General features: G+C 42.1%; 1 protein-coding gene across 7 annotated transcripts in view; it reads left to right on the top strand.

Moving 5' to 3' along the window:
* Positions 1-6,180: 6,180 nt before the first annotated feature.
* Positions 6,181-16,782, top strand: part of LOC133493615 (zinc finger protein 180-like) — a 33,057-nt gene continuing 22,455 nt past the window's right edge. Inside the window, exons 1-2 of one of the 7 annotated variants that reach the window (XM_061807159.1) lie at positions 6,181-6,365; positions 6,673-6,832. Coding sequence is in view for 4 of the 7 variants with exons in the window: in XM_061807161.1 (XP_061663145.1) it covers positions 13,118-13,256 (139 nt within the window). In the remaining 3 variants the exon portion in view is untranslated. Of the gene's footprint in view, positions 6,366-6,672; positions 6,833-7,353; positions 7,570-10,895; positions 13,257-16,782 lie in introns of those variants that run through there. The other 6 variants (XM_061807161.1, XM_061807162.1, XM_061807157.1 and 3 more) reach the window with 6 other exon arrangements.

Here is a 16,782-nt window from a genome sequence, read left to right as displayed (position 1 = left end):
TGCCTCAAGGTTTTGTCCTTTCCCCCGGACTCTTCAACAACTGTCTTCGTCAGTTGCTGTCTCCGCTTGAATTGCCTAATGGAGTTCTCCTGGTGGAGTATGTGGATGACCTCTTGCTGGCAGCTCCATCTGAAACTTCTTGTCTTGAAGCTACCAGGTCTTTGCTCTCTCATTTGGCCTCTGTTGGCCTGAAGTGTTCCAAGTCCAAACTTCACATTGCCCGACCACAGGTTTCCTTTCTCGGACGACTTATCTCACGCTACGGCACAGGAATGTCTCCCTCTCACAAAGATGACATCCTTCATCACCCAAAACCAATGAATGTCAAAACCATGCTGGCTTTTCTTGGTCTTTGCAACTACTCCAGACATCATGTTCCAGACTTTGCTGAACTTACTTACCCGCTCCGACAGATGGTAAATGACCAGGGTATGCGGAACCTTTCTAATATACTTTGTTGGACCACGGAAGCAGATACTTCCTTCATTTCCTTGAAACAGCATCTTTCCGCTGCTGCGGCTCTTGCAATTCCTGATTACAACCGCATGTTTTATCTAAACGCATCTGAAAAGGTCAGCAGTTTGTCTGCTGCCCTTTATCAGAAGGGGGAAGGAGGAAGTCGACAAGTCTGTCTGAATGCATCCACTCCATTGCATCCACTCTGACAAGTCTGTCTGTATGCATCCACTCCATTGGAAGAATACGAGCAAAGACATCCAATATGTACTGCTTTCGCATCTGCTCTAGCCAGAGTGATTCAGAAAACATCTCACATTCTTCTCCATCACCCACTGACTCTGCGAACATCACACAGTACAGTCCAGTACGTCACAAGTCAAGCTTTTACCATGACCGGAGGAAGACATAGGAAAATTGAGGCAATTTTAACACAACCACATATTCTCTTTATTCATGAAGGAGTAAACATGGCTGAAGGTCTGCTTGAAGGAGAACCACATTTTTGTGTACGAAGAATTAAGAAAGAAGACTCACTTCGGACTGAACTCAATGAGACACCGCTTGAGAACCCGGACTTCATTCTTTTCACAGATGGATGTTGCTTCAAGGGCAACGATGGCCTTCAATCTGGATTTGCAGTAACCCAACCCACAGAAACAGGTTTTGAAGAAGTCCAAGATGTAAAAATTTTAGGCTCACAGTCAGCACAAAGAGCAGAAATTTTGGCAATGACAGCAGCTCTCAGGTTAGCAGAAAACCACTCAGTAAACATTTACAAAGATTCAGCGTATGCACACATGACAGTTCATGTTGCATTAAAAGAATGCCACCGAAACAATTTCCAAACTGCAACCGGTACACCCATTAAAGATCAGGACGACATTCTCAAATTGCAAGATGCGTTACTGCTCCCAACAGCAGTAGCAGTAATAAAATGTAAAGGTCACTCTCGAACTAATGATTTTGTATCAGCAGGTAACGAATCAGCAGATCAAGCAGCAAAAAAGGTTGCAGGGTACCGACCAACACTCCAACTAATTGACCCCTCCGTACAGGGCACTTAACCACGCCCCCTGAAGTGACGTCACGCCACGTGCGCTGACGTAAGACAAACAGTAAAAATGGCAACTACAATCCAATACATTCTGAACTGAGACAGACTCCATGCTTCTGATTTCATTCAAATCAACGATATATTATAGATTCTAAATACAATACATTCTTAACTGAGAGAGACGCCATGCTTCTGATTTCATTCAATCATTCACACGTAGCAATGTTATGCTAGCGGAGAACGTCTCATTCATTTATACGAGACGTGTATTAAAAATCAAATTTAGGGCATATCTTCGTGCAAACACAGTCTGGTTAAGCTTCGGCCGCGATCCAGCAAGAAATCAATACGTTTGTGCAGTCCGATCATCGCTAAATATCGCTCAACAAAGAATAAGTGTGTCAATCGTTCACACGCAGCAGTGTTATGCTAGCGAAGAACTTCGAATTCATTTATACGAGATATGTATTGAAAATCAAATATAGGGCATACCTTCGTGCAAACATATGTGCTCCGGTTGATATTAGATGGATTTAGTTGATGATGCGGTCTTCAACAAAGTTTGATCCATCGAAGGCATTTTTCGTACTGGGTCTTCGGTTTTGGAAAGGGTACAAATCGAACTCCACCAACTAGCCTTTCAGGATACCTGTCGTCACTATTACAAAGTCCGTGACTACACCTCTTAACCATATTTTTTGTTAAATAACCCAAATACGCGATAAAACGATAACTAAACCTATACTGGATCATGCAATGTTGTCTGAGAAAATGGCGGGAGCAAAAACGGGCTTTGGTTTATGCAGATCTCTGGCCTCTGATTGGTCAGTGACGCGGATTGCGCAATCAATTGACCCCCTCCGTACAGGGCACTTAACCACGCCTCCTGAAGTAACGTCACCCCTCTAGTGCTAACCTCAGACAAACAATTAGCAAAAATGGCGGAGCAGGAAGAAAAGACTAGAGCGAAATTGTCCGATTTACCAGCTGATTTCTCATTAATTCTTAGCAAATAGTGAAATATCGTTGAAAAGCAAACAGCAGGGCTTCAAGTATTTCAGCGAGGGGTATTTCAATGGTATTTACATGCATATTGAAGGAGAAACCATTGATATTAGCGCGTGTTCTTTCCGGAGTCAGAGGAAGACCGAGAAGCCACATAATATAATATATTATAACCCAAAGACGAATTCGTCATTGACAGTTTCCTATTTTCGTGTTACATATCACACTTGTGTGCAGAATCTGTATGTGTATCTGTATAGCGTTTGTGAACTGCTGTACGAAGGAAAAGAAGGCGAGGCTTGATTTACAAGTAGTTTCTCTTGCTTTCTTTGTGTAACGTCATGTGCTCCCCTCAATAATTATTCCTGAATTAGTGCCGAACCTACGTAAGTCCCGACCGAGTACGACAATCACTACTTTAGTGTCCTCAAACATCCTTCCTTCAGTCTTGGTGTCTCGGTGCACGTCGAAGGCTTTTAGGACTCGCTAGTCCGGTTTAGCTTCGCTCGCTAGCCGCCGAACAGAGACACGTTTGTGCAGTCAGATATAAAATATCACTCAACACAGATCAAGTGTGTCAATCATTCACACGTAGCTATGTTATGCAAGCGAACTGCTAATTCATTTATATGAGATATGTATTGAAAATCAAATATAGGGCATACCTTCGTGCAAACAAAGTCCGGTTTAGCTTAGCTCGGGAGCGCCGAACAGAGACATGTTTGTGTAGTCAGATCATCACAAAATATCGCTCAACACAGATCAAGTGTGTCAATCATTCACACATAGCTATGTTATGCAAGCGAAGAACTGCTAATTCATTTATATGAGACATCTATTTAAAATCAAATATAGGGCATACCTTCGTGCAAACAAAGTCCAGTTTAGCTTTGCTCGGGAGCACCGAACAGAGACACGTTTGTGCAGTCAGATCATCGCAAAATATCGCTCAACACAGATCAAGTATGTCAATCATTCACACGTACCTATGTTATGCAAGCGAAGAACTGCTAATTCATTTATATGAGACATGTATTGAAAATCAAATATAGGGCTTACCTTCGTGCAAACATATCTGTTCCGGTTAATGGATTCAGTTGATCATGTGGTCTTTCACAAAGTTTGATACATCGAAGACATTTTTCATACTCAGTCTTCTGTTCCGGTTGATTTTAGATGGATTAGGTTGATCATGCGGTCTTCCACAAAGTTTGATCCATCGAAGACATTTTTCGTACTGGGTCTTCGGTTTTGGAAAGGGTACGAATTGAACTCCACCAACTAGCCTTTCAGGATACCCGTCGTCACTATTACAAAGTCCGTGACTACACCTTGTTGGAATTTATTTCTAAATCATCATAAACTTAAGTTAGTAATCTGACTCCAATTTGTGACCTTACCCAACTGCCACTCATCCAACAATACGCGCGCTCGTTCTGCAATAGAAAGGTATCAGGAAGCCGGCATTTTCACAAACGAGTGGATTTATTCCTTCAACACACACCTGGGTCTCGGGTCCCTCTCATTACAACCCTGTACGTCTCTGTTCCCTCAGCCGACGTACTCTACATCCGAGTTTCCCAGAACAATTTTAAAGTACAATCTACTGATTCACTATTGGTTCTGTGTCTCCTGCTGGTATCCTTGGCGCTCTCTCATTGGTCTCCTTTGGTCCGCCGGATGTTGGCCCGACTCCTCCCCTGCAGACTCGCGTGCTGGCTCCTCCTGGTGGTTTCCTGACAGTAGTTTTCCACCAACTGTCTCTGAGTCCTGTCGTCTCCTCATCCTCCTTGCAGTTAGCACCGTCTGTTCTAAAACATTCCATTCTTGCACCACATACCCTGTTTCGTTCCACCAGTCACACACTCAGCACTTTACAGTCTCACACTTTCATACACAGGATGTAGCAACATCTAATGAACTACTTTAAGCTCAAACTCTTATATTCCTTTAACCTCTTCACCATATCTATTGTTAAAGAACCCAAATACGCGATAAAACGCTAACAAAAGCTATACTGGACCATGCAACGTTGTCTGAGGGAACGGCGGGTGCAAAAAGGGGCGTGGTTTATGCAGATCTCTGGCCTGATTGGTCAGCGACACGGATGACGCAATTTCTACGGAGGGGTCAATTCCGCCTTCAACCGACACGTTTACCTTAGCGGTCCAATTCAGGTAACCCACACAATTATTGACACTTTATGATACTCCATATACTGTAGTTTGGTTGTAGACTGCATACAAGTAAGTAGTAGATGAACTCCAATGTCCCATCGGTATGTAACAGTTTCTATGTTTTTCATGGCTCGTCCATGACTTGACAAGGTGCTTTTCATCATAATGTGTATACAATGGCACTATGCTTCCATAAGAACGAGACATTCGATGTAACGTTAGTTTACAAGCACACAAACACGTTGCCAGCAGACTAAATACTATGAACAACAAAATTGATAAAAGCCCACATTGAGGTTTTGTTTTCTGCACTATTAGAGTCAGTAATGTTATTGTGTACCAATAAGCAGTCAAGACATCACACAAGAACACAACAACGCTACCCTGAGGTTACTTATCCGATATCGTTAATTCTCTCGTGAATTCTGAGAGCACATATATCCTTGATGAACTAAAGGATACAATGACTTTGTAAGTGGGTGGGTTCAAGAACCAGTGTGTAATGGCGGCTCGAGTAAGACATTATCAGAGGTCTACCGATCCCACTACTACGTCGCTGGATGATATCCCAAAAAGATGGCTGGATTCTCTCCGGTCATTGTACTTGTATGGGTGGTCATGGAGAAGTGTGTTCACACGTGGCTTCTTTTTGCAGTCGAGGCTTCAGTAAAATTACGGTATAGCAAGACAGTTATCGAAGAGAGGTCTTACAGGTTACCGCCCTCTGCAGTTAAGTCAATTTTTTTTCTCTTAAAGTCTTTATAACAATTCTGTCATACTTTTGTGTACAATATATAATTTAAAGTCAATTTTTTTTCTCTTAAAGTCTTTATAACAATTCTGTCATACTTTTGTGTACAATATATAATTTATTCATTCCTTGTTGCCTCCAGTATTTAATTGAAAACGTTACGTGTTACGAAACTATCCGAGCAAACTTTATAATATCTGTTTGCTGGATTAGGAAGGAATCCTGCTTGGTTGATCCTCGACAACCATAGGTTCCGTCTTTCGACAGTCGCTTCGTTTTACTTCCCTGGTTTACAACGACCTTTGGAATATCAAAATACTACCTCTTTGTTTTCCCAGATTCAGCGCGGTTAGTACAGCCCCAAACTTGGCATGGGTGGCCCATATTAACGGACGAAAGGGGCTTCCTTGCTTTGTTGACATAGACGCTAACTAGCGTCAGACACTCAAAATGGCGGAGAAAGGACTGCGGTGACGTCATCTGAAACCTGTCCATTGGACCGCGACAGTAAACGAGTCGGTTGAAGGCGGAAGCAATCCGCCAGGAGTTACTTGTCGTTCACAGGTTCTCGCATGAGTTCGATGTGTCCTGATAGCGAGTTTTCTTTTCCTAAAATGATCAGGGGAAAACCGCGCCCCAAGCCATTTGATTGGTCCCTGCAACGCCCTCTTCTTCTCTTGGCTGCTTCTGCCTATTTGCCACCGAGTGCACTACACGCGACATCTTCGGTCACCGAGGGAAATACATCCCCGACGGATGCTTAACACCTGCTGACATTGTGAAACAAGGGGAAGAGGTACAAGTTGTAGGTGGTATTTCGCGCCATTAGAACACAGTCATTATTCACAGCAACATCATGCCGCGGTGTTTACACTGCAAGCAGCCAGAAAGTGGGAAAACCAATTGTCAACCTTTGGAGGTATGGACTACACTTAATGCTCTAATAATATTAACGTTCAAATAGATACGTTTACATTGTGATAGCAAATTTACTGCATGCACTTTGCTATGCATATGGCCGTTTGCGAAAATGCATGTTTTCTTCAGAAACCAAGTATGGTTTCCTTGCAGGATTCAGGGATTATTGTGCCATCATTGAAGTATGTTCAATAGAAACTATGATTTAATTGTGTTTGATGGGCGATTGGTGGTCGTAGAGATGGGTGCTTAAACTATTGAGGTAAAGTTCGTGTTGTAACTTTAACTATTCTTTTTTTTTCTTCCAGAAACTGCTACCTGAGGGCCATGAAGTGCAGCAGCATTAATACGTTTAGGGCTGTGATAATCTGTAATAATAATATATTATAGCTGTAATAATATCCATTGTTTTGGAATAGCGCGGAAAATCAATATTTACTTTCAGCCACCGGAGGAGGCGCATTCGAGGTAAAGAGACTTTGCAGGGACCAATCAAATGGCTTGAGGGCGCGGTTTTCCCTTGATCGTCTTAGGAAAAGAAAGGTCGCGTCCCGATAACAAGGGAAAAAAATGCTCGAAAAACAGAAAAATATTAGCCCGAAAACCAGGATTTTTTGGGTGAAAACAATACGCTTCCGTACTATCCGGTCTTTTTCTTTTTTTAAGATCAGTAGCTATGCAGCCCGCTGTGGCCGGAAATTGAAGCGTTCGAGTCGGCTGGGCAGGAAGCGGAAGCATTCTGTGCAGCCTCCCCTTGTCACTTGAATACGTAACTGTTGCAGTGGAGAAAATCCGGTCAGTTTCCACATTAAAATACACTGACGCGCAAATTGCAATACAACAAAAAATATATAAATTGGTCATTCTTTCTCTGTGGTTGTGATATAGCAGAGGTTTTATTTAATCAAATTATTTTAAATCCGGAGCATTGAATGCCCTGTCGGCCGAAGTGATACTTTCGTTTTGAAGGGACGGCAGGTTTGACTTCCGTTTGTGTCGAGTCGGTGGTCCGTCGCTGAAACATTTCCGGTGTAAGGCATCCTGGCTAATCTTTTTCCTCGCATTGCTGGAGAAAGCCCGATCAGCTTTTTCGTGTCTGGTTGGAGTCGATTAGTGCACGTTGAAGCTTTTCGGTCTAGTTTAGCGTAGCTTGCTAACAAAGAGAGAGACGCGTTGGTGATCTACGCTTCGAGGTAAAGCGTAAGGTAAAGTCTTAAAAAAAAAAAACCTAAAATTAATAATCTCAATTTTATGAGTCGTTGTCATAATTACCGTAACCATTATTCTGATTCTCAGGGTGGACGAGTGGTTAACTCGTCTGCCACACATTTCTGAGTTCTGGGGTTCAAACCCCGGTCCCGTCAGTGTAGCGTTTGGATGTTCTCTGGCTGTGTGGGGGTTTCTGCAGACACTCTGATTTCCTCTTCAAAACCTTTTGGCCGCTCACTGAGTTAAAAAAGAAAACGATGGGCGGACAACACAAAATAATTAGTTATTGCTTTTTAAATTACCTGTTCATTCAATAAATGTATGTTTATACTTCAGTGTCCAATTAAAGTTGCATGTTTTTGGGATGTGGGAGGAAACCAGAGTGCCAGGAGAATACCCACGTCAGCACGGGGAGAACAGGCAAGCTCCATGCAGGGAGGCGCGGGATTGAACCCGGGTTCTCAGAACTATGAGGCCAATACATTCGAGCTGCTTCACTGTGCCACCCACTTGTGTGCTTAATTTCTCTAAAATAAATTTTAGATTTACAATAATGCATATTTGTTAATGTATTTATGCCAGTGAGGCAAAGTGGCATGGCATACATATATCAAGCAAGCCTTACATAATATTTTCCTTCATTTTCTTATGATCCAATCAGCACACTCCTCTCATATTGCTGTCCCCAGGTCAAGAGTCGCATTTGAGTTGACAAGATCATGCCCAATGGTTGTAGAAATAATCATGAAAAAGCTATGCATGTCCTCTGTCAGCCTCCTTGTCTTTCCCATGTCGCACACTTTTTTTTTTCCAACAAATGTCAGATATTTAAAGTTCATCAAAAGACACGCACAAAAAAAAAACCCTATGAAATACGAGGCTTTACAACGATTTGATCTAATACAGCTCACGAGTCAACTAAACGTTACGTAGCCTAGTAAGCTAATGCTAGCACTTGTCGTTGTTTGTAAACAAGCTGCCGTTCTGTTGAACACACAAGACCAGAGCAGCGAATTCAAACCTTTTTGGAGCAGCGGTACTGCCATCTAATAGAAGAGCATTACATTGTTCTCTCAGTCACTATATGTTTATTATAAATATTTTGTTTCAAACAACTAAGGCGAGAACAGGAAATGAACAGGTCAAAGACAGCTATTGGAATTGGGGTTTTTCAAAACTCAGTGGATCAGCGCTGAAAATCCTGATAGTGTAAAGCCAAATAAATTGAACTATATGAAAATAAACTAGCTTTTGGATTCAGATAGACCAGGGGCGCCCAGTACTGTAATTCCCGGCCTACAAAGCGCACCTGGTTATAGGCCTCACACAACATTTGTAAAGGAAATACCAATTAGTACATACATACACCACAGCTGTGTAAAAGTCGCAAGTGCCCACAAACATGTGATACTTAATAGAAAGATGGTACAGAGAGATTTTAACGCTAGTGCCGCCATTTTAATGGTGCGCTAACAGGGGCCGTGACAAAAAAAAACATACCGGTAAAAATCACTAAGACACGGCAGTAAGACGCTAGAACAGTGCTAATGGGGCCGAACCGGTAAAAGTCACTTCCTTGCCACATTTTTTCCCCAGCCTCACTTTTAACTTTTTCCGCTCGAGTGCCCCCCTAGCAGCAGTTAGAAAAAATGCACAAATTAGCTGCATTACTCAGTGATGAAAGTCCTCCGGATTTTCCCGGAACTCCAGATTTTTAAATTTTCATGAAAATTGCTCCGGAAAATTGAGGAAAAATTGCCTAAAATTAATCCGGATATTAGTTGACAACATTGAACGAACATGCGTTTGAGTTCGTTGTTTTGCTTTCACGGGCATAGCCATGTCGAGGCACTAACACTAGTAACAGTAACGCCGCTTCCCTCGCATTCTCTCGAGACGTCGCTTATTTTGTGTGGTCTTGACATTAATTTACGTGTTTATTTAATAAACGTTAACTAAAGAGGTCTGCTCCAAAACAACCGGTATTCACCCGGAAACAGGAAATGCAAGTTAACCGTACTGAGCATGTACGGAGGAAGTACGAAAGCGCATGTTAAGAACTGCTTCACGTAATGCGAGCGCATTTACGTCGACAGTCATCAACATCATGAGACGTCAAAGGAAATTCAGTTACACCAGGGGTGCTCATTGCGTCTATTGCTCAGCAGTGTGATGGCGTAAAAAAAACAAAAAAAAAAAACAAAAAAACCCCAGACTATCATCCACCTCGTCGCTTGATTCAGGTGTGGCCAATACGTCCATTGCATGCACATAAAAGCTCGTTCTAGCAAGCCAGCCTCCTATTTACGGCAGTCACGTGGTGCCCCCCCCCCCCCCCAGCAATACGTCATGATTGCCAACAGAAAGGTTTGTTCCAATGTATCGCTAGCTTGTTGCCACGAACGCCGATTATGTTGTACTAAACTTTCAGCTTTTTCAAAACATTATGAGTATAAATCATTCGTGTTTATTCCTTGACAGGCCAGTGCATTTAACTTTTATTCAGATAGTTTGTCATATCAAAAATTTTTAGTGATGAAAAATTTTAAATACCGTTTTCTATCATGTTCAACTAATATCAGTTGAAATTGGAAATTATCATTTCTGAGTATTATATTTTAGTTTTCTATTTTAGTTATGTATTCGTTTATTTTGTTTTAAATTTACAGTTAGGTTATATTAATCCAGTAAGTTATTTTAAAGCCATTCCTAATCACACCTGCAACTTTATCTGCGACCATGACTGACCACACCCGTACATTTTTCAAATGTGTGTATATCAGTACAATGCGACGTCACAAGTTTGAGACTTCAACGTTAATAGTAATTACTACAGATCAACTTCTTTAACATGTTTTGCTGTACAGTGTAGAAATTCTAGGATATATTTTTGTGTATATTCTATATATTGCATATTCTAAGCACATTTTATTGACAAATGTGATTTTGTGCTATGCAGTGATAGGGGGATGGGGGGCAAAAAAATCTGGGCTTGGCCCTTGGGGATCTTCTGCCCAACTTTTTTTTTTTTTGGTTTGGACTTGGAAATTTTACTTTAAATTTTTGTCAGAATTTTGTTCACCGATATTGCCAAATGCACCACGGCCATCCATTAAAAAAAAAAAAAAAAATTCATGGGGGGGCATGCCCCCGGTCCACCGAGCAGAACTTCACGCATTCAATGGTCGCATTTGTATTTTCAGGAATTTTGACGTAAGTCCACTTTCATCTCTAATAAATGTGGGTGTGTTTGTGTGTGTGTGTGTGTGTGTGTGTGTATATATATATATATATATATATATATATATGATTGGACCAGCAGGATATACGGGGGTTTGTATCAACAATGGCACAAGGCAGAAAATGTAGTTTGCTGATTAATAATTTAATGACTTAATTCCCAGAAGGAAAAAAAATGTTTCCATGAATCAATTTTTGTCAGAATTTTAAAAAAAGATTTTCAGGGGGGCATGCCCCGGACCTCCCGAGTGGTCGCATTTGTATTTTCAGGAATTTTCGCAAAAGTCCACTTTCATCTCTAATTACTGCAGAAACCACAGGGTTGAAATTGTGTGAAAAAAGTCGTGGCTTTTAGGCTGGAAATTAGGGTAAATGTCCTTGGCAGAGCTGAGGCATTATTTCATTGTTCAGATCGCCAAGTTTGACATTAAAACTGATCGGCTGATCAGCGGAAAATGCAAATTATTGGAGCGCAAAATGCAAATTATTGGCAAATTCTGGTCATGTCGGTGCAGTTGGGGTAAAGTCTACTCAAAACATGCATGGTAGGTTACTTGAAGACCCTAAATTGACCCCTCCGTACAGGGCACTTAACCATGCCTCCTGAAGTCCCGTCACCCCACTGTTGCTAACCTCAGACAAACATGAAACAAAATGGCGTCGCAGGAAGAAAAGTCGAGAGCGAAATTGTCCGATTTACCAGCTGATTTTTCACTCGCATTCTTACCGAATAGTGAAATATCGTTGAAGAGCAGGCAGCAGGGCTTCAAGTATTTCAGCGAGGGGTATTTCAATGGTATTTCCATGCATATCGATGGAGAAAGCATTGATATTAGCGCGAGATCTTTCCGGAGTCAGAGGAAGACCGAGAAGCCACATAATATAACCCAAAGACGAATTTGTCATTGACAGTTTCCTATTTTCCTGTGACCTATCACACTTGTGTGCAGAATCTGTATGTCTATCTGTATAGCCGTTTGTGAACCGCCGCATGAAGGAAAAGAAGGTGAGGCTTGATTTACGAGTTGTTTCTCTCGTTTTCTTTGTGTAACATCACGCGCTTCCCTCAATAATTATTCTTGAATTAGTGCCGAACCTACGTAAGTCCCAACCGAGTCCTTCCTTCAGTCTTGGTGTCTCTGTGCACGTCGAAGGCTTTTCGGACTCGCGAGTCCAGTTTAGCTTAGCTCGCTAGCCGCCAACAAAAAGACACGTTTGTGCAGTCAGGTCCTTGCAAAGTATCGCTCAACACAGATCAAGTGTGTCAATCATTCACACGTAGCTATGTTATGCAAGCGAAAAACTGCTAATTCATTTATATGAGACGTATTGAAAATCAAAAATAGGGCTTACCTTCGTGCAAACAAAGTCCGGTTTAGCTTAGCTCGGGAGCGCCGAACAGAGACATGTTTGTGCAGTCAGATCATCGCAAAGTATCGCTCAACACAGATCAAGTGTGTCAATCATTCACACGTAGCTATGTTATGTAAGCGAAGAACTGCTAATTCATTTATATGAGACATGTATTGAAAATCAAAAATAGGGCTTACCTTCGTGCAAACATATCTGTTCCGGTTGATTTTAGATAGATTCAGTTGATCATGCGGTCTTCCACAAAGTTTGATCCATCGAAGGCATTTTTCGTACTCGGTCTTCGGTTTTGGAAAGGGTACAAATCGAACTTCACCAACTAGCCTATCAGGATACCTATCGTCACTATTGCAAAGGCCATGACTGCACCTCTTAACCATATCTATTGTTAAGGATCCCTAAGACGTGATAAAACGCAAACAAAAGCTCTACTGAACAATGCGACTTTGTCTGAGGTTATGGTGGACAACAACAATGGGCGTGGTTTAGGCAAATCTCTGGCCTCTGATTGGTCAGCGACACGGCTTACGCAATTTCTACGGAGGGGTCAAATGCCCGTAGGTGTGAGTGTGAGTGGGTGTTGTTTGTTTATATGATCCCTGCGATTGGCTGGGAAGCAGTTCAAGGTGTATCCTGCCTGAAGAGAGCTAGAAAAGGCTCCAGTACTCCCATGACCCTTTTGAGGATAAGCGAGTCAGAAAATGGATGTATTGTTTTACTCATCCAAATCTAAATCTTGGTATAATTAAGATGTCCAATTTTTACTCGGTTTTGTCATCCCTCTTATGTAGTGCAGAAAGTGTTGTGATCGTCGTGTGAAAATGTGTGCAAGAATTACAGGAGAGTACAAGGAAGAAGTTCGTGGGGGTTGAGTCAGGAAGGGCATCCGGTGTAAAAATTGTGCCAAACATATATGCGTTCATCTGAGATGATATGCTGTGGCGACCCCGAAAGGGACAAGCCGAAAGAAACAAGGAAGAAGTTCGTGGACCAAAAAAGGAGGAGGAGGCACAACGTCAACTACTTGACGCTGTGTTCAATCTTCAGCCTCGAAATGTCCTTCACATAGCAGGTTGGTTCACTTTTTGCATGGATTTGAATTTGAATAATATTCATGTTGACAGGGTCCATTTGACAATGTATTTTACGTAACATTATTAACATCCCTCCCTGCGCCTGACTGGCGACCAGTTCAGGGTGTAGTTCGCCACTTGCCCGAAGTCAGCTGGGATCGGCTACGGCACTCCCACGACTCCCGAGTAAAGATAAACAGCTTGGCCCCCCTGTGCAGCAATCTAATACTTAGGGCAGGTGAAAATAGTCAACAGTCCCTTAGCCAATCGGGATGCACCAAGTGATGCGCGTCTTCCCTTAGCGAGTTAAGTTACCGAACGCAGTGCCCATTCATACACTAAAAAAAAAATAAAAAACTCTGCTACACTGTAAAAAAGTACACACACTGACACACATTGACTTCCATTTCTCCATATGTGGGGCCCACACTAAGCTAGTACATTTGTGGGGTCCATTATTTCCAGTGGTTATACAGCTCTGAAAAAAATCAGGTAGAGTAAAAAAAAAAAAATCCCAAATACAAATATCAGTTTGAATCGCTGGAATTTTAAACTTTTTTTCCTCCCCGGTAGTTTTTTGGTCATTTTTGGGGCTCTGTTTCTACCATTCCCAACGTTGTGAGGTCCACTTCCACAAATACACACAAATCTATCATTTTTATGTTGTCACCGACACAAATACACACATATACAATTTTTATGTCATCGCAGGGACGTAAGTGTTTAGAATAGGTTGTGGTAATTTAATAATTCCTCCCACTTCATCCAACGACGTGTGGTTGAGATGAGGAAGCAAAGGCAAGGGACAGGCCATTGGTCCTCATTTGTCAAGCTTCATGCTACAATGGAAGGAAGGTGGCAAACGCCCTGGAAAAGTGTTCCTGGCAAACAGGTCATCTTTGATCTTTATTGACTAATTCCTCAATTGCTAGGGAATCCATCAGTTTCTCTGTAATTATAAACATGAAATTAGTTTCTCTATCATTTTTAACAATCATGCAACTCATCATTGCAAAGATAATCTATTTGGAATTATGTTAACCATTCTTTGACCAACCTCTATCTCAAAAACAAACATTCAAGCACCCTACAAGTGTGTAGCAACTGGAAGAAACTAGCAGCGAGTACTTCCAAAAGCACAAGGCATTCGGTGAACCAGCGTTTGATTTATTATAAGCGACACAGCTTAAAGTGTAACAAAAAAAAAATCAAATACCAAAATATACAAACAAAAAAAACACTTTTCATTGCAGCCTTCTTTTCTGAGAAATGATTCTGTTGTTGATATAGTATTTGACTGCTCTCCAGTCTGTTGTTTCAACTGCGTCAATATCTGCATCTATACAACGCTGACATTCAGCTTTACCTGGCACCTGGTTCTATTTTATGTACTTGCTGAGATCACTCTTCATGATATCAACTTCTGCAGGTGTCCAGCTTCGTGTAATCACAGCTTGCTTACCTATGTAGTCATCAAAACACATTAACCATGAAAGAAAGTTACATTTTAAGAACCGAAACAACTGGATTTGTGTAAATACTATACCCTCCAAAAGCAATCAATAGAAAAGCCAAGCCTTTAGTTTTATTGGGTGGTATAGTGGAGACATCTGTTTAACCTCAAATGAAGGCAAGCGTTCAGAACTTTGGCATTTGAAACTCGGAATTTACATTGACCAAAGGAAAAAGTTTTTTTGTGAATCTCTTTTGGTTATACGAAAAATAAAGGCACAAGAATAGTTCCCACTTTTTTGGTTTCTGATAATGCAACATCCATTGATCTATCTTCTACTGGTTATCCGAGGTTGGGTCCCGGGGGCAGTATCATTAGCAGGCACGCCCAGACTTCCCTCTCCCCAGCCACTTCATCCAGAAATTCCTAGGCCATCTGAGAGACGTACTCTCTCCAGCGTGTCCTTGGTCGACCCCTGGGTCGCATTCCAGCGAGACATGCCCAGAACACCTCACTTAGGAGGCATCCAAATCAGATGGCCCTGCCCACCTCATCTGGGTCCTCTCAATGTAGAGAAGGAGCTGCTAAATTGTGAGCTCCTCCAAGATGACTGAGCTTCTCACCCTCTCTTTACGGGAGAGCCCAGACACCCCGCAGAGGAAACTCATTTTGGCCGCTTGTATTCGGGATCTTCAGTCATTTGTGATCATAGGTGAAGGGAGGAATGTATATTGACCACTAAATTGAGAGCTTTTCCTTTCAACTTTTCTTGTTCACCATAGCAGACTGATAGAAAGTCCACTGCAGATGCTGCACCGATCCTCCTGTCGATCTTGCATTTCATTATCCCTTCAGTCGTGAACAAGACCCCAAGATACTTAAACTCCTCTGCTTGGGGCAGGATCTCATCTCCGACCTGGAGAGGGCCCGCCATGCTTGTCTGACTGACGAACATGGTCTCAGTTTGGAGGTGCTGATTCTCATTTCGGCTGTGATCCCCTCCAATAAGAGCTGGGGATCACGGTTTGATAAAGCCAACAGAACCACATCATCTGCAAAAAGCAGCTATGCAATATTGAGGCCACCGAATTGGACACCTTCTACGCCTCGGCCACTCCTAGAAATTCTGTCCATAAAAGTTATAAACAGAATTGGTGACAGAGGACAGCCTTGGCGGAGTCCTCATCCTCACCGGAAACTAGTCTGACTTAGTGCTGGCATTGTTGACCAAACTATGACACTAGTCGTACAGGGACTGTACAGCCCATACAGTGAAGAAAATAAGTACTTGAACACCCTGCTATATTGCAAATTCTCCCACTTAGAAATTATGGAGGGGTCTGAAATTTTCATCGTAGGTGCATGCCCACTGTGAGAAAGATACTCTAAAAAGAAAAATCCAGAAATCACAACGTATGATATTTTTTAAATGATTTATTTGTGTGATGCAGCTGCAAATAAGTATTTGAACACCTGTCTATCAGCTAGAATTCTGACCCTCAAAGACCTGTTAGGGTGCCTTTAAAAGTCCACCTCCACTCCATGTATTATTCTGAATCAGATGCACCTGTGTGAGGTCGTTAGCTGCATAACACCAGTCCACCCCATACAATCAGTAAGACTCAAACTTGTAACTTGGCCAAGACCAAAGAGCTGTCCAAAGACACCAGAGACAAAATTGTATCACTCCACACGGCTGGAAATGGATACAGAGAAATTGCTAAGTAGCTTGGTGGAGGAAAAAAAAAAGGTCCACTGTTGGAGCAATCATTAGAAAATGGAAGAAGCTAAACATCACAGTCAATCTCGATTGGAGTGGAGCCCTGTACAAGATATCACCTCGTGGGGTCTCAATGATCCTTAGAAAGATGAGGAATCAGACCAGGACTCTACGACAAGACTTTGTCAATAACCTGAAAAGAGCTGGGACCACCGTTTCCAAGGTGACTGTTGGTAATACACTAAGACGTCATGGTTTGAAATCATGCAAGGCACGGAAGGTTCCCCTGCTTAAACCAGCACATGTCAAGGTCTGTCTTAAGTTGGCCACTGACCATTTAGATGATACAGAG

This window comes from Syngnathoides biaculeatus, chromosome 20, assembly GCF_019802595.1.
Source record: "Syngnathoides biaculeatus isolate LvHL_M chromosome 20, ASM1980259v1, whole genome shotgun sequence".
NCBI lineage: Eukaryota > Metazoa > Chordata > Actinopteri > Syngnathiformes > Syngnathidae > Syngnathoides > Syngnathoides biaculeatus.
Note: the sequence above shows the minus strand (reverse complement) of the source record. Positions and strands in the feature narration are given on the sequence as shown.